Source organism: Aspergillus neoniger (genome assembly GCF_003184625.1).
Source record: "Aspergillus neoniger CBS 115656 unplaced genomic scaffold BO87scaffold_28, whole genome shotgun sequence".
Lineage (NCBI taxonomy): Eukaryota > Fungi > Ascomycota > Eurotiomycetes > Eurotiales > Aspergillaceae > Aspergillus > Aspergillus neoniger.
This window is the reverse complement of record NW_020291156.1, coordinates 174749-197009: the sequence shown is the minus strand read 5'-3', so window position 1 is coordinate 197009 and position 22261 is coordinate 174749. Positions and strand designations below refer to the sequence as shown.

General features: G+C 53.5%; 3 protein-coding genes across 3 annotated transcripts; 2 read left to right on the top strand and 1 right to left on the bottom strand.

Annotated features, from left to right (window-relative positions):
- The first annotated feature begins 654 nt into the window (after positions 1-654).
- BO87DRAFT_461328 (uncharacterized protein) lies at positions 655-1815 on the top strand. Its single transcript, XM_025629079.1, has 2 exons — positions 655-878; positions 935-1815. Exons 1-2 carry the CDS (start codon positions 671-673, stop codon positions 1678-1680), a joined length of 954 nt encoding a protein of 317 aa, XP_025477041.1. The 5' UTR covers positions 655-670; the 3' UTR covers positions 1681-1815.
- A 1284-nt stretch (positions 1816-3099) lies between these two features.
- Positions 3100-4685, bottom strand: BO87DRAFT_461327 (RTA1 domain-containing protein). Its single transcript, XM_025629078.1, has 2 exons — positions 4176-4685; positions 3100-4118 (listed from the first exon to the last, which is right to left on the bottom strand). The coding sequence occupies exons 1-2, from the start codon at positions 4508-4510 to the stop codon at positions 3491-3493; spliced, it is 963 nt and encodes a 320-aa protein (XP_025477040.1). The 5' UTR covers positions 4511-4685; the 3' UTR covers positions 3100-3490.
- A 443-nt stretch (positions 4686-5128) lies between these two features.
- Positions 5129-21917, top strand: BO87DRAFT_461326 (peptide synthetase). The gene is made up of 2 exons (XM_025629077.1): positions 5129-14599; positions 14662-21917. The coding sequence occupies exons 1-2, from the start codon at positions 5153-5155 to the stop codon at positions 21664-21666; spliced, it is 16452 nt and encodes a 5483-aa protein (XP_025477039.1). The 5' UTR covers positions 5129-5152; the 3' UTR covers positions 21667-21917.
- The last annotated feature ends 344 nt before the right edge of the window (positions 21918-22261 follow it).

Here is a 22261-nt window from a genome sequence, read left to right as displayed (position 1 = left end):
TGTGAGTAGTAATCCTAGGAGTAAAATCTGCCATGGCCCCAAAATGTCACTGACATGTTCCATTCCACCCAAAGGTTAACCAGGTTCTTGGGGCGAAAACCTATTCTGAAACAACCCAGATCATGGCTTAGATCGCATCAATCCTATATTAGTGTTGCAAATTTTGTACTAAGACTTGTTTCGAAGTGCCATGATGCATGGCTGACGAAGATCCCAAGTTGCTTGGTCCTTCTACCGCAATCCATACTTTTCTTCGTGTCAGATTTATGGTGGTATTACGGGGTCCGTGCAATGGGTTGTGAGTAGAAGAAAGCGGGGGACGGTCGGTACCGTAATGAAAGATGGTAAAATAAGGGAGGGGGCTGTGACACGACAGTTGGTCTCGCACCTAAGCGTGTGAGAGTGAGATCAGTGTAGGGCTCATTTCATAGCGGGTTCCTACAAGTTTGAAGCCCCCAACCACAAGCCAGCCTTGCCATGATGACTTGAGGCGTGCCATGCCGCCGCCCGTCTTGGCCAGTTTCGAAAATCGCCATGTGGTCTGAGATCCGGGGCAGAGCAAAGTTTAAAAGTGGACCGGATACCTCCTATTTGTATCTCTTCATCATGTATATCTACATCCAATTCTTTTGTCCATATCAGGTCTGGATAAATAACTAGGGAGGAAAAAATGAATCAAATACAGCAACAACAGCAGAACCCTCTGGTAGGGTCAAACGGAACTACTTTGCCCGTGGTCGTTGATACTCGCCGACCGTCTGGACGTCCCAAGCATAATTCATACACCGACTTGATGAAGCCAGGCGAGAGCTGGGAGGATCTCCCTGATGCCGCTGAGCGGAGGAGGATTCAGAACCGTCTAGCACAACGGGCATACCGTGAGTACATCCCCTACTCGCTGTTCACGAATAGCATAGCTAACGCTGTCTACCAGGCCGAAACATGCGCGACCGCACGAAAGAGGTCGAGCTCCTCAAAAGCCAAGTCAAAAATCTTCAAGAAGCTATGAACAGCAACAGCAGCACCCCCAACGATAGCAATAGCGGCAGCATCAGCGCGAGCGCCAGTACCAGCGACGGGGACGACCGTCCCACGCGAGCCTCGTCTCAAGTCAGTACTAGCAGTGTCTCTCCTGGTCCCCGCGAACCCCCGAATACATATTTCCCGTCTCCAGACCAAGAGATACTGGGCGATGGACTGAACTGGCCGACGGACTTGGACCACGACTTCACCAACTGCTTCGATAAAACCAAAGACATTACAGCGACTGTCACAAGTATGCCGACCTCTACATCGCCTTCGACGATGGCCTCAACCGCGAGCGCCCAGAACGCGATGCGATGGCTGGAGTCCGATGTCTACTATCCTTTCCCGCCCCCATCGCCACCCAACGTCGACCCTATGCTCCGCTCAATGCCAAGCAACATCTCCGACACGCAACGGCGAATCGCCTCGGGCTGTTCCCTGTCCAGCCGTGATCCAGAGGCCGACGAGCCCTTGATTCATATTGCCATCTCACGCGGCACAATTGACACTCTCCAATTGTTGCTAATGACATATCCCATATCGGTGAATGTCCGAGACCGGGCGGGCTACACACCACTCCAACGAGCTGTTATTACAGGGCGCACAGACATGATGAAACTGCTCATTGAACACGGTGCGGACGCGGGATTGTGACATATCCACGTGGCCGCGTCGGACAAAATCCGAACGAAACGCACAAAACCCGAAGCACTTATTGCATAGGGGCTTGGTTGGTTACACCAAGAAGGGGCGAAAATTTCTGGTCTGTGACAGGAACCGACCGCCAAGATACCCACTGATCGCAGTCATGCGATGTGTTAATATTTTTTTCCCCCTTTCCTTTCTGTTTTCTAGAATTCTTTGTCCATATGGCTTGTCTTGGTATCTTCGTGGGGTCCATTGGCGAAGGCGTCCTCCCGGTTTCATTTCTAGCGGCAGATCTGATTGATTAGACTACAAATACCCAACTATGGCTGGCCTGGTTTCCAACAATGAAGTTTGTTTCTGATTGGCGGTTACTTGTCACTTCCAAGATAGACTAATAATAGTACACCACTGATAAGTTACACCGCCTTGCGACTGCAAGTGCACGGACCTTGAGATAATCTCACTCTTCCCACAGCAAAGTCGGTTTGCTTAACCAATAGTCATAATAAAAAATAGCAAGCTCATTAGACTCGTAAGATTGTCCTTTTCGAGTCTAGAGTTAAGCCGAAGCTTCGTGTTGTCGTTGTGCTGGGTACTAATAATGTTAAAGCAGTCTGTGATGACTTGGTGATTCAAGATTCATGATGATATATATTTTCCGGCGAGCCCTAACAACCACTTCATCACACCCCCCAAAGAGCAGCACTACTAGTTAACTTCGAAGAAGTCAATTCATCTAAGCAAATAACATGATTCTTAACATTCGAAAGTACAATAGTAATTATCCATTACAAAACAAAATGCGTTGACCACGTTAATCCGTAGCATGATCAACATTCCCCAACATGCCAACGAGTCAGGTTCACTCCGGGCGGAACAAAGGAGTGCCTCAGCCTCAGAGTCAATCAATACCCGACGGTCAGCCTTACCACCCCCAAAATTTTACCGGCCAACGGCACCACCCGCACATACGTTAGCATCCCTTTAATATGGAAATCACCCGTTCCACGCGGGGATTTACTGGTTGTAACATGGGGGCCGTCTTAGCATTCGTATTCCCAATTTCCCCACAGCACGGAAGAAATTTAATTTAGGTGTTCGCTTGGAGGGCGAAGGTGTCGTGGCGTAGCATGTTGGGAACACTTGTTGGAAAAGAGCCTCAGCGACAGCTCGAGCCTCCGCTAGGGGAATGATGCCTTGGAAATTAGTTCAACTGGCAACCAACAACTGGATCCATACTTCGTATACGTGCGATGATCGACGTCCTCTATGCCTGGAGTAGCTTGGACCGTGCATTAGTGGGTGTCAGATTGCTGACAGGAGATTCCGTTCCCCGACTCCTCTTAGGTAAGACTTTGATTCCACGGAATTTTCTACTGATCGTCACTTATTTCCCCCGAGAAGCTCGGTTCAAGAGATGTTAATCATGTTGGAAGATTTCTGTTCCATTTAGCTCATTATTAGAACATGTATCAAACGCATTTTTCATGGTAAGCCCGGTCTAATAGTGAATACAACAAAATAAAAAAGGTATCTCTTCCGACGAGCGGGTCTAGCCCTTACATGACACTCGGTTCTGAGCTGTCATTCACTCATACCCTTTTGCCACAAACAACCTGCAAGGCTGATAAACAAAACCAAAATAATTAACCCAAACCCAAGCCAAGCCCAGCCAAGCCTAAGCCCAATACCCGTAAGCAAGAACGCAAGGAAGCAAACAAACTCTTCCACGTAAACCACCTCATCACATCACGCCCGGTCACATCCCCCACCCAATCCCCAGCCTTCAGCCGCATCCAAAGAAAAATAATCTAATCTAAGCCCCCTTACCGCCGCGACTCCACTTAGCCAACGCCCACTCCCTAGCCCCCAAAATCAATCCGGGATGGAAGAATGTCAACAACCCGCAAGCCAGCACCATCATCGCTCCCTCCAGCACCATGAATGTGATCTCCTCATTGGCCAACTCGCCGCCAAATCCACCCTGTAGCTCAGCACACCGGAACACACTCCGCACAAAGATGAACAGGACGGCCAGAGACAGGGAGACAATGAACCAGGGCTCGAAGGACCGCTGGGCGCGGAGGGAGTCAAACGCTGGGTTGAGCGGGACTCCTTTGCGGCTAGCGCGGTTCACACGTAGATAGAAATCCAGAGCCAGGCACGAGAAGATAAACAGAGACACCACCTGCCACGCAAGGCCACCGACCATGACGTGCACGCCCTGATCCTGCATGGACGAGTAGGCGTCGGCGATGGAGGCGACGGCACCACCCACGGCTTGCAGCAGCAGGGCGATGATGTCGAACGTGATGAAAATGTAGGTGTAGACCTGGGGGCGGAAGCGGGCGTGCTCGGCACCGTAGATTGTGATGATCCGCGAGAGGGTCAGATAGATGGCTGCGGAGATAAAGGCCGGTGCGATGGTGAGGGGAACGAGGTACCTGTCATAAATCATTAGACTTTACGCCTGAAGTTGTTAATTCTGGGAGGAAACTCACATCAAGAACCACGAGAATTCAAACATCGAGTAGCGGAGGAGAATGCGTCCGACATAGCCCAAGACTTCAAGAATCAATCCAAGGGTCATGCCAATCATGTATCCACGCGTCTTGCGCTGAATGCCAAAGAAAAGCTGCAGCACGAGGAATAGGCCGAAGAGAGCTGCGTAGAGGACATTGCCCGCCAGATTCGGGTAGTATCGCACCCATGACAGCTGCTCGCCGTCCAGGACGAGAGGGCAGGTGCATTTCGTACACAATGAGGTATCATTGAGTAGAGTCTGATTGAAGGTAGCGAGCGTGACGTTGCTCCAATCGGTGGTGCAGTTAGTCATGGTGAGTGATGGGGTATGTGGATATGAGAAGGGAAAAGAAAATTCGTTGTGGAGATTGGGGAAAAAGACACCAGGAAGGAAGAAAAGCGAGCTAAAAGACAACCAGATAAGCTTAAGAGAAGTAAAAAGTAAGAATTGAGAGTAAGAAACAGTGGACAGAGGATGCTGAGAACAGTGTGAGAGGTTGATCTGATGTTGGGGCCGAAACTGCTTACTATATAGGCTGAAACTGTATAGTAAGCAAATCCTGCGACAGGGATATGTTACCACAGCCACTCTTGGGCGTCTAAACCGCAACAAAGAAAACAGGCATCGAATTTCTAAAATAGGCATCAGAATTCATAACAAATAGTAAACCACAGCCTCATGCCCTTCACTGCAGGGGCCGTAGGCTAACCTGATTAAACAATCATAATAAGCCTTACTGCTAAGCCCCACGTGGTGTGAATGCCGCCGTAGTCGAGTATACAGCCCTAGGCTACGATATAACCCAGAGGCGGAGTAGCTTCAGGTATCCTAACTTTAGAATTCTACATTCACCTTTCCGTAAAACGCTGCCAAACTGTTGCTGCCTGAATCCTACTATCGTTAATCGACCGACCGCTTTTTGCCCTAACGCCTAGACCTCCACTTTCTATCGCCATGTATACTCAAGCCACTTCTACTATCCTTGTCGAGAACGTCGGCGTCTCCCATCGCGAGAACACTGATACTGAAATTGCTGCTCTGATCAACGCTGCCTGGAGCATCGTGGTAGGGCAGTATACGGGGCAGGAAGACACTCGCTTCATCACTGCAACTACATCGGGAGAGGCCGACGACCTTGAATCCACCTACCAAATCTGCAACGCACAGCTCGACGGCGCAACATCAATTTCCGACTTCATCCAACAAACACACCAAGCGACAAAGGAGCTGGCCTCCGACGAGGTCCCTTTGGTTCCTTCACGAAATGAAACCGCTACCTCGCCATTCCTACAATCCATCACGACCCTCACCTCCAACAAGACCTACCTCAACTCCTCCTCTCCCAGCCATCTTGACGCTACGGGCGCGCTAATTGAGCTCGTGGCTATCCCCCTGCCATTCAGCAAGCTCGAATTCGTGGTGCGTTTTGCACCAACTGCAATCGACCAAGAACGAGCCGATCACCTCGCGGCTGCTTTTGCACACGTTCTTAATTTGATCAACAACCCCGACCGGCGTCACGACCGCCTAGACGCCATCGATCTAGTCAGTGACTACGACAAGGCAAAGCTTTGGACCTGGAATAGCGTCCAGCTGCCGGAGACGGTCGAATCATGCGTCCATCTTCTCTTCCGCCAGCGCGCGCAGGAGGAGCCGGACATGCTCGCCGTGGACGCCTGGGACGGCCGCTTCACGTATGGCGAGCTGGACGCTATTTCCGATCGCATCGCAGTCTGGCTAGCCCAAGAAGAGGGAATTCGACCGGAATCTATTGTCCCCCTGTGCTTTGAAAAAAGCCGCTGGGCCATTGCGGCCCTTTTGGGTGTTATCAAAGCAGGGGGTGCTATTGTGTTTATTGACCCAGCTAACCCAGTCAACCGCAGGCAAGATATCATGGAACAAATCGAAGGTAAGTGGGTGCTGAGCTCCAAGAGTCAGGCCGAAACGTGGGAAAAGGAAATGGGCGTGCGAGCTATCGTCGTTGACGAACAATTCGCTGCCTCCCTGCCCGTCGAGGATCAGGTCCTCGAGTCCGGCGTTACCCCTAACAATCTCCTCTACCTCATCTTTACTTCAGGAAGCACAGGAAAGCCGAAAGGCTGTCTCATCCCACACAAGGCATTTATCTCGGGTGCCCTCGTACACGCCTCTCTATCCAACCTCTCTCGCGGAAGTCGAGTCTTGCAGCTCGCCTCGTACAGTTTCGATGTGAGCATGCTGGAGATCATGACTTCGCTTATGTCGGGTGCATGTGTATGCACCCCAGACATGGCCAGCATGGCCCAGGGTCTCCAGCCCATCTTCGACAAATTTGACATCACATGGTCCTTCCTTACGCCGTCGCTGGTCAAGCTACTGCGACCCGAGTTGGTCCCCAAGCTTAAAACCCTCGCCCTTGGTGGTGAGCCCCTCAGCAAAGTCGACATCGAGACATGGGCACCACACCTGCAACTAATCAACGGGTACGGTCCGTCCGAATGTTCCGTTGCCGCTGCGGGCGATCCACATTTAAAACCAAACAGCGACCCATCAAATATTGGCCGCGCCGTTGGAGGTCTTTGCTGGATTGTGAATGCCGAGAACCACGACCGGCTCGTTCCACTAGGCGCCGTCGGCGAACTCTTGATCTCCGGTCCCATTCTCGCTCGTGGATACTTGAATGATGCGGAAAAGACGGCCGCCTCTTTCATTGAGAACCCGACCTGGACCGAAGGCTGGTCGCTGACTCCATCAAATGCGACCGTGTCGAGTGAAAGCGCATCCATGCGCTTTTACAAGACCGGTGACTTGGCCAGGTTTAACCTTGACGGCACCATTCAGATCCTGGGTCGCAAAGATACCCAAGTCAAACTCCGTGGTCTACGCGTGGAGTTGGGTGAAATTGAGCACAACATCGCTCGCCACCCCCACATCAAACATGCTGCGGCATTCCTCCCCAAGGCTGGGCGGTGCAAGGAAAAAATCGTCGCCGTTGTATGCATGAAAGACTTCGCTCAGGACTCCAAAGCTGGCGACTCCAATGCGCCCATCGATGTGCTATTCGAAGATGAGAGAGCAGATGTCAAGGACCAGACCGATGCAGTCCGGAACCACCTGCGCGGCTGTGTGCCGGAATACATGGTTCCCGCCGTATGGATCGTGGTTGAGGCATGGCCGCTGTTGGTGTCCGCCAAGCTTGATCGCAAGCGGGTCTTCAACTGGTTGTTGGATATGGATGAGAGCCTGTACAATCGCCTTCTAGGATTCCTCAGTGCTGATTCGTCAGAAAATCGCTCCTTGGATGAGGAGGCCGACTTGGACCTGTCAGAGGTCGAGCGAGCCCTTCGCGACATTTTCGCTGGTGCCCTGAGCACTCCCGCTCACAGTCTGCCGCTGGACAAGGGTTTCATCGCGCTTGGTGGCGACAGTCTCGCTGCCATGCGTGTGATTTCACAATGCAAGCGTGCCGGCTTGAATGTTACAGTCCAGGACATGATGAAGAGCAAAGGCATCAAAGACCTGGCTGACCGTCTGGAGAAGTCCTCTGGTTTGAAACCAAATTCAAACGGTTTGGATGCCTCGTTTCCACTTTCCCGGGCTCAGCAATTCTGTCTGGGTGACGGGAGGGCGGCCAACCACCTCACGCAGAGCATTCTCTTGAAATTGGATGCTAGTGTTTCGGCTGCTCGGGTCAAGGCTGCCCTGGAGGCTATTGTCACCCGCCACTCCATGTTGCGGGCGCGCTTTGCTGAGATTGTAGAGGACGGTGCCGTGTCCCTCAAGCAAACGATCGCCTCTGAGGTTGAGTGTTCTTACCGCTTCCAACATCACCGCATAGAACGTCTTGAAGATATCACCACCATCGCAGCCTCAGCCGACGCGGTGTCACTCTCTGGGTCCATCTTCTCTGCTGGGTTGGTTTCGGGAACAGAAAAGCAACTGTTGGTCTTGAGAGCCCACAGTGCTGTGATCGACACTGCCTCCTGGAACATCATCATCCGACAGCTTCAGACTTGCTTGAGTCTCCCAGACGGGCCTATTCTGGACGAGGAAGCAGAGGAGCCAGTCTCCTTCCAGAACTGGGTCAATGTTGAGGGAGAGTCATCGGGCGCCGAGATTGCAGTCGCGCCACGCATTCTGCCAGCCACAGAAGTTGACATGGACTACCAGGCAGTGGAGATTGACCAGGAAACAGCCACTCTGCTCTTGAGCAATGAAGTACACAGACCACTGCGGACTGACGTTGTCGACTTGATAATGGCAAGTCTGATGCTCTCGTTCAGCCAAACCTTTGGCGACCGCGAGACCCTGCCTACACTTGCTCTGTGGGAGGATGAGCGTGGACTTGCTTTTGAAGATTTCGGCATTGACCTCTCCCAAACCGTTGGTCGATTCGAGACTCTCCGTTCAATGGTTCTCGACACCGATATGAGCTCCACCGACGAGCAAGTGCGCATGCTGAAGGGAATCAAGGACGCCCGGAAAACGAGACTGAAGTCAAGCAGTACCGAAAGCCCAGAGATCTCGTTTCGCTACCGCAATTTGTCGAACGTGATTGACGGTCCTCGCAGCCTGGTGCAGATTAAGCCGCGCCCGGTCTTCCTTCCTGCTCCCGGAGCCGCTCCTTTGGTCAGCAACATCTCCGTTGTGGCGGAAGTCATCGATGACAATATTCAGCTCGCCTTCTCTTTCAACAAGAAGGTTGTGCAAGAGAACCACGTCAGAGCGTGGATTGCGACCGCGCAGGAAACACTTGCTTCCCTCGTGGTCAAGATGATCAATGCCCCAGTCGAATACACTCCATCAGACTTTCCGTTACTGGGCAAAATCAGCTACAGCACCCTGGATAACATCATCAACGAACAACTGCCTCAGATCGGCCTCATTTCGGGACCCGAGACTGCGTTAATCGAAGATATTTATCCATGCTCACCCATGCAGCAGGACCTGTTGCTTAGCCAGCGCCGGTCTAAAGATGACACTTATGATGTCTACCATATTGCGGAACTCAGGCCGCGGGATCCCAAGGAGTCGGTGTCCATCGAGCGACTTGCGCGGTCGTGGGGCGAGGTTGTGCAGCGACACACGTCTCTACGGACCATCTTCGTTGAAAGTGTCGACGTCGAGGCTCAGTTCAACCAGGTTGTGTTATCGCGCACCCAGCTCAATGTCTCAATCGTGGACTGCTGCCCTGCTGATGACTTCGCTTTAGTCCTTGCCAACCAAGACCCGGTTTCAATCAAAGGACCCGAACCTGCCCATCGACTGTCCATCTGCCGCATTGCTGGAGCCAACTACGTTGTGATGAAGCTGGAGATCAACCACGCAATCGTGGATGGTGTATCTGCGGCTGTGATTGTTCGTGACCTACTGCAGGCGTATGATGGCCATGCCGCCAAATGGGAGCCAGCAATGCCGTTCCGCAACTACATCTCCCACATCCGACAAACACCCCTGGCCTCATCAATCGACTTTTGGGCAGAATACCTGAAGGGTCAAAGTGCGACCATGGTTCCTAGGCTGGCCAGCCTAGAAACAGACAACCAAGGTGAGAGACAGTTGAATATGGTGTCGGTTCCCCTGAAAGAGGAAGAGGTCTCCAATGAGGCACTCCTCGATTTCTGCCGGAAGGCCTCAGTCACCCCTGCCAACGTGTTCCAAGCTGCCTGGGCTCTGGTACTCCGCGCCTATGCTGAGTCGCCCGAGCAAGTATGCTTCGGTTACCTCTCGGCGGGACGCGACGCTCCCCTGCAGGGCATCCAAGAAGGAGTGGGTGCTTTTCTCACTATGCTGGTCAGCCGTCTCTCCTTTGCGATTCAGAACGCAGGTGATGATGTTGCTACTGGTTATACCCTGCTGGACACCGTGCAAGCTGTTGCTGATGACTACGTCAACGCTCTTCCCCATCAACACGTTGGTCTGTCCAACATTCAGCATGCACTAAAGACAGGAGGAAGCCCACTTTTCAATACCATCGTCACAGTAAATCGTGATGTCGACAGCCCGGCCGATTCGTCACTCATCTTCAAGAACATTGGGGATCACGAACCCGACGAGTATGCCATCGTCCTAGACGTGCAGCTCAATGGCTCCAACATGGCGCGAGCTTCCCTCCGTCACTGGACCGATCACTTGACAGCTAAACAAGCAAGCAATATTGCCAGTGCGCTTGGAAGTGCTGTCAAAGCTATTATAACCCGACCGGATATCTCTATCAACGAAGTGGACCTTGTGGGCGTTGCCCATAAACACGAACTAATGTCCTTCAACACCCACCCGCTGCCACGGGCAAACCGATTGATCTTCACGAATTTCGAGAAACTCGCTCGCGTGCAGGCTGATGCCCAGGCCGTGTGTGCTTGGGATGGCGAATGGACATACTCGCAGCTCGATGAGGTATCTAACCGCCTCGCTCACTACCTTCGTGCTTTGGGAGTTGGTCCCGAGGCCGTAGTGCCACACTGTTTCCCCAAGTCGGGCTGGACCATCGTGACGTGCCTTGCAATCCTGAAAGCGGGTGGTGCATTCGTAGGTCTGGATCCGACACACCCAAGAAAGCGACTGGAAGGCTTGGTCCAAGAAGCGGGATCCACGGTGGTGTGCGTGGCACCGCAGAATAGGCACTTGTTCGAGGCATGCGACAGCTTGAGCATCGTGGCGATCACTCCCGAATTTGTTGCCAAGCTCCCTTCGAAGTCAGGGCCGGCATGTGGTTCCATCCAGCCAAACAATGCGGCTTGCGTCGTTTTCACGTCTGGTACAACAGGCCGCCCCAAGGCTGTAGTGGTGGAACATGCCTCAATGGCGACCTTGTCAGATCTCATGGGTCCGGCAGTTCGCATCGGCCCAGAGGCTCGCGTCTTCCAGTTCGCCAGCTACACATTCGATACATCGAACCAGGACATCTTCACGACGCTGCAACGCGGTGGCTGCATTTGCGTCCCCTCGGATGAGGACCGTGTCAATGACATCCCTGGCGCTTTGAATCGCCTCCGCGCTAACCACGCCCATTTGACCAGCACAGTTATCAGTCTCATGCGCCCGGAGCAGGTTCCTCAGCTCCGATGGCTCTTCAGTGCCGGAGAGCCCCTTACCAGGGAGAACGTGGAGATCTGGGCGCCAGCGGTCGAGCTCTACAACAGTTATGGTCCGGCCGAGTCATCTGTTGCCGTCACTTGTACCCCCACCCGCCTGAGCGCTAATGGCAGCCCAGCAAACATCGGTCAGGCCTTTGGTTGTCACGCATGGATTGTCGATCCCAGCAATCACCACAAGCTGATGCCTCTGGGAGCCGTGGGCGAGCTCTTACTTGAGGGTCCGCTGCTTGCACGTCATTATCTGAACAATCCAGAGCAGACTGCAGCAGCTTTCGTCCAAAACCCGAAATGGGCGAAGAGTATGACTCCGGACCGTAACCGACGCTTCTACAGAACCGGTGATCTGTGCCGTTTCAACCGGGACGGTAGTCTGACCATCATCGGCCGCCGAGACAGTCAGATCAAGATTCACGGCCAGCGCGTTGAGCTTGACCACATCAAGTACGAAGTTCAGGCACAGCTGACCCAGCTTGACCAGTCGAGTCTAGTGTCTGTCGATGCCGTGATGCTTCCAAACAGCCAAACTCAGGACCGAACGCTCGTAGCATTCGTTCAGTTCCTCGATGAGTCGTCATCAAAGCCGCTGGAAACCTCGCGAACTCCCATGACCGAGACACTCACCCGACTGTTTTCAGACCTAAAGGCAGCCCTCAAAACCAGTCTGCCCCAGTACATGGTCCCCGCCATGTTCATTCCAATCACGCAGATCCCGCGAACCGCGAACGGCAAGTTGGCTAGAAATGTCCTGCGCGAGATAATCGCCTCTCTCTCAGAGTCCGACGTTTCCCGTTACATGCTACAGGGCGATACTACGAAGAGGGCACCGACGACACCCCGTGAGCAGAAGCTGCAGGCTGCCTGGAGTAAAGTACTTAATCTACCTGTGGAGAAGGTGGGCGCTTCTGATGACTTCTTCCAACTTGGGGGCGACTCAGTCGTGGCCATGCGGCTTGCAGGTGCTGCACGAGTGGCAGGCATGTCTTTGACTTTCGCGGACATCTTCGCGCATCCCGTCTTGTCCGATATGGCTCAAGTCGTGCGGATGGGCGATGAATCTGGGGAACCCGAAACAGACGACGCAGCGTTCGACCTTGTCCCACTTTCATCTACCTCACCACTGCAAACAATTCGCGCAGAAGCAGCGGCACAGTGTGGTGTCAGGCCCGAGACCATCATCGATCTGTACCCATCTACCCCACTGCAGGAGGGTCTCATCGCTCTTTCCATGCGTCAAACCGGGGCGTACAAGGATCAACGCATCTTGCGCCTCACGGACCCGAATTATGACGTGTCCAGATTCCGCCGTGCGTTTGATGCCGTTGCCTCCGCCGAACCCATTTTCCGCACGCGCTTTGTGAGCGTCAGTGGCGCTGGACTGCTCCAGGCGGTGCTGAATGTCCCGGTTGACTGGATCAAGAGCGACAATCTTGCCGCGTATCTCGAGGATGATTTGAACTCTCCAGTGACCTATGGAAGCGCGCTTATCCGCCTTGCCCTGGTAGAAGAGCAGAACGGAGAACGCTACATCGTGTGGTCAGGACACCATGCACTGTGCGACGGCTTCAGTATGGACATCACATTCGAACAAATTGCCCATGCCATGGAGCACGATGGCTCCGTCGTGCCCAAGCCGGTCCCTTTCAAGGGATTCATCCGCTTCTTGCAGGATCAGGAGCGAGACAGCTCTGCAAGGGAGTACTGGCAGAAGCAGTTCCCTGCTGATGGCGAGGCACCACCCCAGTTCCCACCCAGACCCCAAGACCATCAGGTTGTCCCTCATCGCGCTTGTCGCTTGCAATTCCAGCTGAATCGCCCGACCGGGACCAAGATCTCGGTGACGAACTATCTGCGCGCCGCATGGGGTCTAGTCGTGGCTCGACACATGGACAGCTCGGACGTCCTGTTTGGCGTGACCCTTTCTGGACGAAACGCCCCGGTTGCGGGTATCTCTACCATGAACGGGCCCACGATGACAACCGCCCCGTTCCGCATGACAGTTCCATTGGACGGCGAGACAACGGTCGCACAGTACTTGGACTCCCTTCACCAGCAGGGTATGACAATGATGCCGTTTGAGCACACCGGCCTGCAGAATATTCGTCGACTCAATGAGCAAGCTCGTGCGGCTATCGACAACATGGGACATCGTTTCGCGGTGGAGCCGAGCATCGCGGACGTCAGCGAGGCCCTTGACGGAATGGAGATCGTAACCGCCGATCTGCCCGAGGGCTTTTACACGGATGCGTTGGTCATTCGCAACTACGACCACAGTGACGGAGCAATTGTCGTGGAAGCCCGATATGATCATACTTTGATCTCTGATCGGGATATGCAGAGACTGCTCAGCCAGTATAACCATGTCGTCCAGCAACTGACCAGTCAACCGGAGACTTGCGTTCGCGATATTCAAGTTCTTAGTCCAGAAGACATCAGCGAGATCACCGCATGGAATGGTGATCTGCCTGAGACAGTACAAGGGTGTATACATCAACTGGTCGCGGAGCGAACCAAGGAGCGTCCAGACGCTGAGGCTGTGTGTGCCTGGGACGGAAGCTTCACCTTCGGAGGACTGGATGCGGTGACGGAACGCCTCGCAGCTCATCTCCAAAGCCTCGGTGTCGGCCCAGAAGTGACTGTAGCTGTTTGCTTTGACAAGTCCAAATGGAATGTCGTCTCCATGTTATCCGTCCTCAAGGCTGGCGGTTGCTACACGGCCTTGAGCCCTGCATATCCCCCCGCTCGCATGCAGGATATCCTCCAGGACGTCCAAGCACCCCTGGTACTTTGTTCACCCCACCACGCGGATAAGTTCGCTGGCATGGCGCCAAAGGTTCTGCCGATCGATGATGCCACTTTCGAATATATACCCAAGCAAACAACAGCCGAACGCGTCACCTCCGCAGTGCAACCATCCAACGCAGCTCTGATCGTTTTCACATCCGGCAGTACCGGTAAGCCAAAAGGCGCAATCATTGAGCATCGCGGATTGTGCTCCATGCAGCACTATGAAGGGCCTCATGTGCAAATGGGACCGGATACCCGCACCCTACAATTCGCCTCACATGTCTTTGACGTATCCAATTCGGAGGTCTTCACAACCTTGATGCGGGGTGGCTGTGTTTGTGTGCCGTCTGAGACTGAGCGACTTAGCGACCTCGCTGGCGCTGTTAACAAATATAGAGTGAACTGGTCCTTCCACGTTCCAACAACTGCAGAGACACTTGATCCGGAGCAGATGCCAGGCTTGAAGCATCTGGCTTTGGGCGGCGAAGCCATCAGTCAAGGCCTATGTGACCGATGGGCATCTCGTGTGACACTACTCAATGTGCGTTCTCTCAACTGTTCTCTTTACGTCTTTTCTGTAACCACTTTGCTAACCCATAACAGTCATATGGACCTTCGGAGTGCAGTATCTGGACTAGTGTCTCGCATCTGCAGCCGGGAACCCTGTCTCCGAACAACATCGGCCGAGGTCTTGGATGCCGCACATGGATCACCGAAGCAAATGACCACAATCGTCTGGTGGCGATCGGTTGCGTCGGCGAGCTCTGTGTCGAAGGCCCTATCGTCACTCGAGGCTATAAAGCCAATCCGGAACAGACCGCTGCTGCCTATATCGAGAACCCGACATTTGCGCGGGAGCTGGGCATCCGAACCATGCGCATGTACAAGACAGGTGACTTGGTGAAGTATGATGCAGACGGCACTATCCTCTACGTTGGTCGCAAGGATAGCCAAGTCAAGGTCCGTGGGCAGCGCATTGAGCTGAGTGAAGTGGAAGAAAACATTGTGGCCCATGGTATTGATGCGGATGCCGTCGTTGTTGAAAAGATCTTCCTGGATGGCAACAAAGACCGCGTGGCTCTGGCGGCATTCCTAAGGCTCAATACGGCCTCCGAGTTAACTGATGCGTCTGAGGATGTCGAAAGCTTGGACGTCGTCCGTGACCAGCTCGTCGCCCTGAAGAACCACCTTTTGGAGACAATCCCTCCCCACATGGTTCCTTCTTTCTTTATTCCCATGCGATCCATGCCCGTGACACAGACAGGGAAGAAGAACCGCAAGGCACTCCGAACACTTGCGGCGTCTTTCTCGTCCGAGCAACGCCAAAAATACGCTCTGGACGATGAAGCCGATTCCTCTAAATCTAACGGAGGTCGTGCATGCACCACCGAAGCGGAGAAGCGGCTCCGGGGATTGTGGTCGGAAGTTCTCGGGATCTTCCCAGAGGAGTCAATCTCGGCCAACGACAACTTCTTCCACAGAGGAGGCGATTCAATTCAAGCCATGCGATTGGCAGCCGCCGCTCGTCGCGCTGGCAAGGCGCTGGCAGTGAGCGACTTGTTCCGCATGCCGCGCCTGTATCAAATGGCCGAGCTCTGGGAAAGAAGTGTGCAAAGCCAAGACGCAAACATTGCGCCTTTCTCTCTGCTCCAACCAGAGATCGTTGATGACGCTATTCAGGAGGCCGTTCGCCAATGCAACGTTGATTCGAGCGATATCGAAGACATTTATCTCTGTTCGGCGCTGCAAGAAGGTCTCATGGCAGTCTCTACGCGGAAGCAGGGCTCCTACATCTCAACAAGAATCTTCGACTTGCCAGCCGATCTCGACATCGACCGCTTCAAAGCAGCATGGCAAAAGGCAGCCGATGTTTTCCCGATCCTGCGGACACGCATTGTTCTTGGTCGCGCGTCCGAGTCTCTCCAGGTGGTGGTCAAGGAGAAGTTGACTTGGCAGACAATCACTGATGAGACATCCTTTAGCCTTCCTATGATTGAGTACGGAGGCCGCCTGTGCTCCTTTGCGATTGATATTGAGGCACGCAAGTTTGTCTTGGCCCTTCACCACGCTCTTTATGATGGTTGGAGTGCGACCGTGCTACTTGGAGCTGTGGAGAAGTTGTACGCGGGTGAGCAATACCAGGTGGGACCAGGATATCATGTCTTCATTCGCCACCTCTCCCAGGTTGATCAATCCCAGTCGGACAGCTTCTGGAAAGATCAACTCAGCGGTACACCCGCACATTTCCCCAAGTTGCCCTCTAAGACATATGAGGCCAAGAATAGTGCCAACGTGTCTCACACCATTCGTCTACCAGCGCCCGAGCAGCAACCGACTGGAATTCTCAATTCAACGCTGCTGCGAGCGGCATGGGCCATTGTGAGCTCCAGACATGCCGGATCGAATGATATCACCTTTGGTGCCGCACAATCAGGTCGCGATTGCGCTGTCCCTGGCATCGTTGAAGTTGTCGGGCCGACTGTGACAACAGTACCGGTTCGTATCCAGCTCAACGACGACGAGGCCATTGTCAACTTCCTCCAGCGCGTGCAAGAACAATCTGTCAGCATGATCCCGCACCAGCATGCTGGTGTGCAGACGCTTCGGCAGTTGGGCAAAGAGGTCCAAGCCGCCCTCGATTTCACCACCCTGTTCGAGTTCGGAGAGGACTCCACCCAGAAAGGCTTCATCACAGAGATAGAGATGCCCGAGCTGTTGGATGGATTCTGGTCATATCCTATTGTCTTTGAGTGCCATCTGGCTGAAAACGGGGAGACTGTCAATGTTTTGGCACGACATGACCCAACCGTTATCCCCACACACCAGATGGAATGGATCTGCAAGCAGTTCGAGCACGTTGTTGACCAGCTCTATAGCATGGCCTCCAACGAAGTGCAGGCTAACAAAATTCGTGACCTCGACATCTTCGGCCCAAGTGACTTAAGCCAAATCGAGGCCTGGAACGCTAGGTGGCCTGCCGGTTCCATCGACGGTAAGACAGTTCACGAAGCCATTGCGGAGCAAAGTCGACTTCGTCCTCACAACCTCGCCCTCTCAGGCTGGGATGGTGAGATGACCTACGCCCAGCTAGAGCACTATGCGACCAAGCTAGCCAAGACACTTGTTCTAAAGGGCGTTGGACTCGAAGTTATGGTGCCTCTATGCTTTGACAAGTCCGCATGGGCGATCGTGTCCACTATAGCTATCATCAAAGCCGGAGGCGTTGTTGTGCATCTCGGACCTACTCACCCGGCCAACCGCAGAAAGGAAATCCTGAAGACAATCGGAGCCGAATTTGTATTGGTCTCGCCGCAGCACACTGGCATTTTCAATGATGCCGCTGTTACAACTATCCCAATCAATCAAGAGTACTTGGATCGCCTGCCCGACGTTGACTACGTTGAACTGCCCAAGGCCAAGCCCTCGAACGCCGTCTATGTTTGCTTCACTTCGGGAAGCACAGGTCGGCCCAAGGGAATTGTGGTCGAGCACGGCAATCTGCGCATGAGCGCACAAGCACACGGTGCACAATTCAAGGTCAACCCTGGCACCAGGGTGTTCCAGTTCTCGGCCTATACTTTCGATATCGGTCTCGGTGACATTTTCATCTCACTCCAACGCGGAGCCACCATCTGCACGCCATCTGAGTGGGAGAGATTGAACGAGCTTCCCGGCGCCATCACCAAGTATAAGGCGAACTTCATGTCGGTCACCCCATCTGTGGCCAAGCTCCTCCGTCCAGAAGCCGTTCCAACACTGCGCACCCTTGTCCTAGGTGGCGAGGCGCCCACTCAAGACAACGTCCAAACCTGGTCGGATAAACTGAACCTGATCATTATTTGGGGCCCAGCCGAAACCACTATCTATGCATCTGCGACGCCGCCAACAACTCGTGAAACAAGTGCACAAGGCCTCGGAAACCCAATGGGTAGTGTGATGTGGCTCTGCGATCCAGACAACCACGACAGACTAGTACCCCTTGGTTGCGTTGGTGAGATTGTTGTCGAGGGTCCCCTCGTCTCGCGAGGCTATCTCAAGGACGACGCAAAGACGGCAGCCGCGTACATCGAGGATCCAGCTTGGGCGAAGAGGCTGGACAAGAATGCCTCGCCTCGCAGGATGTACAAAACCGGAGACTTGGCACGCTACGACGCCAATGGCTACATGTTATTCTCCGGTCGGAAAGATAATCAAGTGAAGCTCCACGGTCAAAGAATGGAGCTGGACGAAGTGGAACACGGCATGTTGAGACACGAAAGAGTGCGTCAGGCTGTTGCCCGCATTCCTCGCCACGGGCCGCTCAAGGACAAGCTTGTGGCCATGCTGAGTCTCCATGATGTCTCGTCGACCAGCTCGCCCGTTGCCAATAAAATCATCGTGCTGGATGAAGCCTCTCATGGTGTTAAGGTTGGAACGGAACTTGCCTCCGTGCGTGGGTTGCTGCAACAAAACGTCCCCAGCTACATGGTGCCAACGATCTGGATTGGTGTCGAGGCCGTTCCATTGAGTGCCAACTCGAAGGTGGATCGGAAGTCCGTGGATGCGTGGATGGAAGAGATGGATCAAGAAACCTATGCCTCCTTGCTACGCGAGGGAGGTAGTGACAAGAAGGAAGAAGAGATCCGCCGCCCATCCGCCCCGGTGGAGCAGATCCTGTGCAACCTCATCAGCAAGATCCTCGGCTTGAACGCGGAGACACTCAACCTCAACTCCTCGTTCCTGGCCCTTGGTGGCGACTCCGTCGCCGCCATGCAGCTGCGTAGCAAGTCTCGCGCCGATGGAGTCACAGTCTCCATGCTGGACATTATCAGGTGCAAGAGCCTGGTGGAGCTTGCAGCGAAAGCGGAATATACTGAGCCAGCCGTGAAGAAGGTCCAAGATGGCTCTTTCGAACTCTCGCCAATCCAGCAAATGTACTTTGATTTGGTGGGATCTGCCGCGGATGCAAACATTGGTCATTTCGACCAAAGCATTCTTCTGGAAGTCAACAACTCCGTGCCTCCTCAAGCATTGCGACAGGCGCTGGTGCAGGTCGTTCGCCGGCACTCGATGCTCCGCGCCCGGTATTCTCGGAATGATGCCGGCCAATGGTGTCAGTACCTTGCTGAAGACTCGGCAATTTCATTCCATTTCAGCGTCGAAGACGTGGAGGATGGTTATCAAGTTTCCAACATACTTAGAAACATGGGCGGTGTGTTTGACATCGAAAAGGGCCCAGTCTTCGCTGCCCGCGTGTACAATCTCCGTGCAGAGCGCAAGCAGTTGATGTTCGTTCATGCTCACCATTTGGTGGTGGATGTGGTTTCATGGCACGTTCTGCTGGGCGACCTGGAGCTAGCCATTGCCACTGGCAGCTTGGCCGGCCCAGCTCCGCTCTCTTTCCAGAGTTGGTTACGTTCTCAGAAGGAGATGGCACAGTCTCTCGAGCCGAGGGATTTGCTACCGTTCGCAAACACCAGCATGCCAGTGGCCAACTTTGAGTACTGGGGCATGGGTGGCAAGAAGTCTAACAGATACTGCGACGCCGTCGTGACTGATTTCTGGCTCGACGAGTCCCTAACAAACCAGTTAATGAGTGTCAGCAAGGGGGCTTCAGGCGCTGCCCCTGTCGACATTATTCTAGCTTCTCTTCTCCACTCCTTCGCGGCTGTCTTCCCCGACCGCGCCGCACCACCAGTCTTCTCCGAGGGCCACGGTCGCGAATCATGGAACAACCAAATCGATCCTTCCGGCACAGTGGGCTGGTTCACGACTATGAGCCCACTGCATGTGTCTGATCTCCAGTCGGATATCATCACTACTGCGCAGTCCGTCAAGGATCTGCGCCGCCGCCTACCCGCCAACGGCATGTCCTATTTCAGCTCCAGATACCTGTCTGACAAGGGACGCAAAGCCTTTGGGTCGCATTTCGACATGGAAATCATGTTTAACTACCTTGGCCGCTCCTCTGAAGTTGGGTCGGAGAACGCCCTTCTCTCACATGCCGAGCTTCCAGACGGCGCGACTTTCGACCAGTTGGTCCAAGATGAAAAGCTTCCTCGCTGGTCTCTTTTCGACATCGTGGCTCTTGTTGTGGGTGGTAAAACTCACGTCACCATGGCCTATAACAAGCACATGCAACACCAAGACAGAATTGTTGAGTGGGCAGCCAAGACACAGTCAACGCTTAGCCTTGCCATTGAGGTTCTCAGTGGTGTGAGAAGCCTGCCTCCCACTCCCACTCCCACACGCACCCCCCCTACCCCTACCCCTACCCCCAAACCCTCACCCGTGCAGCACCATCTTCAGGATCAATGCATCACCCTCGACAACATTGAAGGAATTTACCCCTGTGCCCCAGTGCAGCGACACATGCTCGCAGAGCGCGAAAAGTATCCCAACCGTCGCCTATACGAGATGGACTTCACCTACCACGCCCATACACTCAACGGTGTCGTCGACGTGGACAGAGTACGCGACGCATGGCACCAGGTTGTACAACGTCATCCCGCACTTCGCACGGTATTCCTGCCCAGCATGTCTTCGCCGGGCTCATACGACCAAATTATGATCCGAAACTGGTACCCTGAGGTCCCCGTGATCGAGTGCGCCAGCGAAGATGAGATGACGGCTCGAATGGACGCCTACCGATCAGTCAACTACAGCCTGTCGAACAGAAAGCCACACCATCAGCTCACCTTGTTCCGTACAACCACAAAGGACGGGGTGAAAAAGGTCGCCTTCAAAACCGAAACAGACCACACCCTTACGGACGGCGTTTCTGTCGCTCTGATCCTCCGTGACCTGATGCAGGCATACGAGGGCGAGCTTCCCACCACCACAGCCCCGTCATTCGGCAACTACTCAGTCTGGCTGCGCAGCATGAGCCAAGGCGAGACATTGGTTAAGGACATGGAATACTGGCTAGAGTTCTCACAAAGCGCGGGAGCATCGCTTATCCCTCATACCGATACCTCATGCCTTGTGCCGTCACAACCCCGAGTCCACAAGACGAAGACCATCAACCTCGATACGGAGACCACCAGCCGCCTCCCCGCCTTCTGCGTACAGCACGGTGTCACGATGGCAGCCTTCCTCCAAACCGCCTGGGGAATGGTGCTACAGCACCTCACCGGATCAGACAAGACCCTGTTCTCTTTCATGACAGCTAACAGGGACGCACCGTTTACCGGCGCAGCCGAGACAGTTGGCCCACTCATTCAAATGCTTTTGTGTCGGATCGATCTCGGCAACAAGGCCATCGGTGATGTGTTGAGGCAAGCGCGAGACGATTTCCTCGAGTCGCTTGAGCATCAGTATGGGCTGGCCCAGATGGAAGACGTGTGGCAGACCCCGGCGTGGAATTCCCTCATGAGTTTACAGTACATGGACTCGCGGGTGGGTCAGAAGGCCACCGAGCGGACTGAACTCGAGGTTGAGCTTCGTTCGGCAGAGGATCCCACTGCGTGGGACGTGTCGATCGGGTTGCAGATCCACAGTCGTGGAGACGGTGTCACAGAGGTTGATGCAGAGCTTGGTTACTGGTCTGATGTTCTCACGGATGAGCGGGCAGGATATGTGAAGGATTTGTTTGAGGCTTCTGTGAAGAAGATGATTGAAGGATATTGATGGATTTTGGTTTCTAAAATGTTCACTCGCTGATGTCAACAGGCGGGACCTGTTATTTCCTTTTGTGTGAGATTTTGAAGTTGCACAAGGCTGGACCTTGATATGCAGCATCTGTCAGATTGACTACTGTGTCACATTTCCTTATGTCTATATTTATCTGTCCCCTCATTTGTGTCTACTATTTTCCTTATTCTGTTTCATGTGAAATTGAGGTTCCATATACCAAAATTTGTCTTGCATCGAAGACCCTGCCTGTCTTCCTTTATTCGTAGAAGTGGGCTATACGATTTCCGATCATACGCTTACCTTCCATCATGACATAATGCTTGGTTTCCTTTCCTAAAATCATATTAATCTTCTCGGAGCTTAATCGTACCAGGTATCGGATATATGAGTAAAACTAAAACATAGTATGATACACAGCGATGAATATCTTGTCGACACAATTAGTATATATCCATTGATTAATACCAGCCATTGCAGTGGACAGCATAATCTAACATCCAATGAGATGGATTATATGAAGCTAATACACTATGTGCAATTGCATACTCCATCAGACTGGAAAAGGTGCCATCGGGGCTATGAAAAGAAT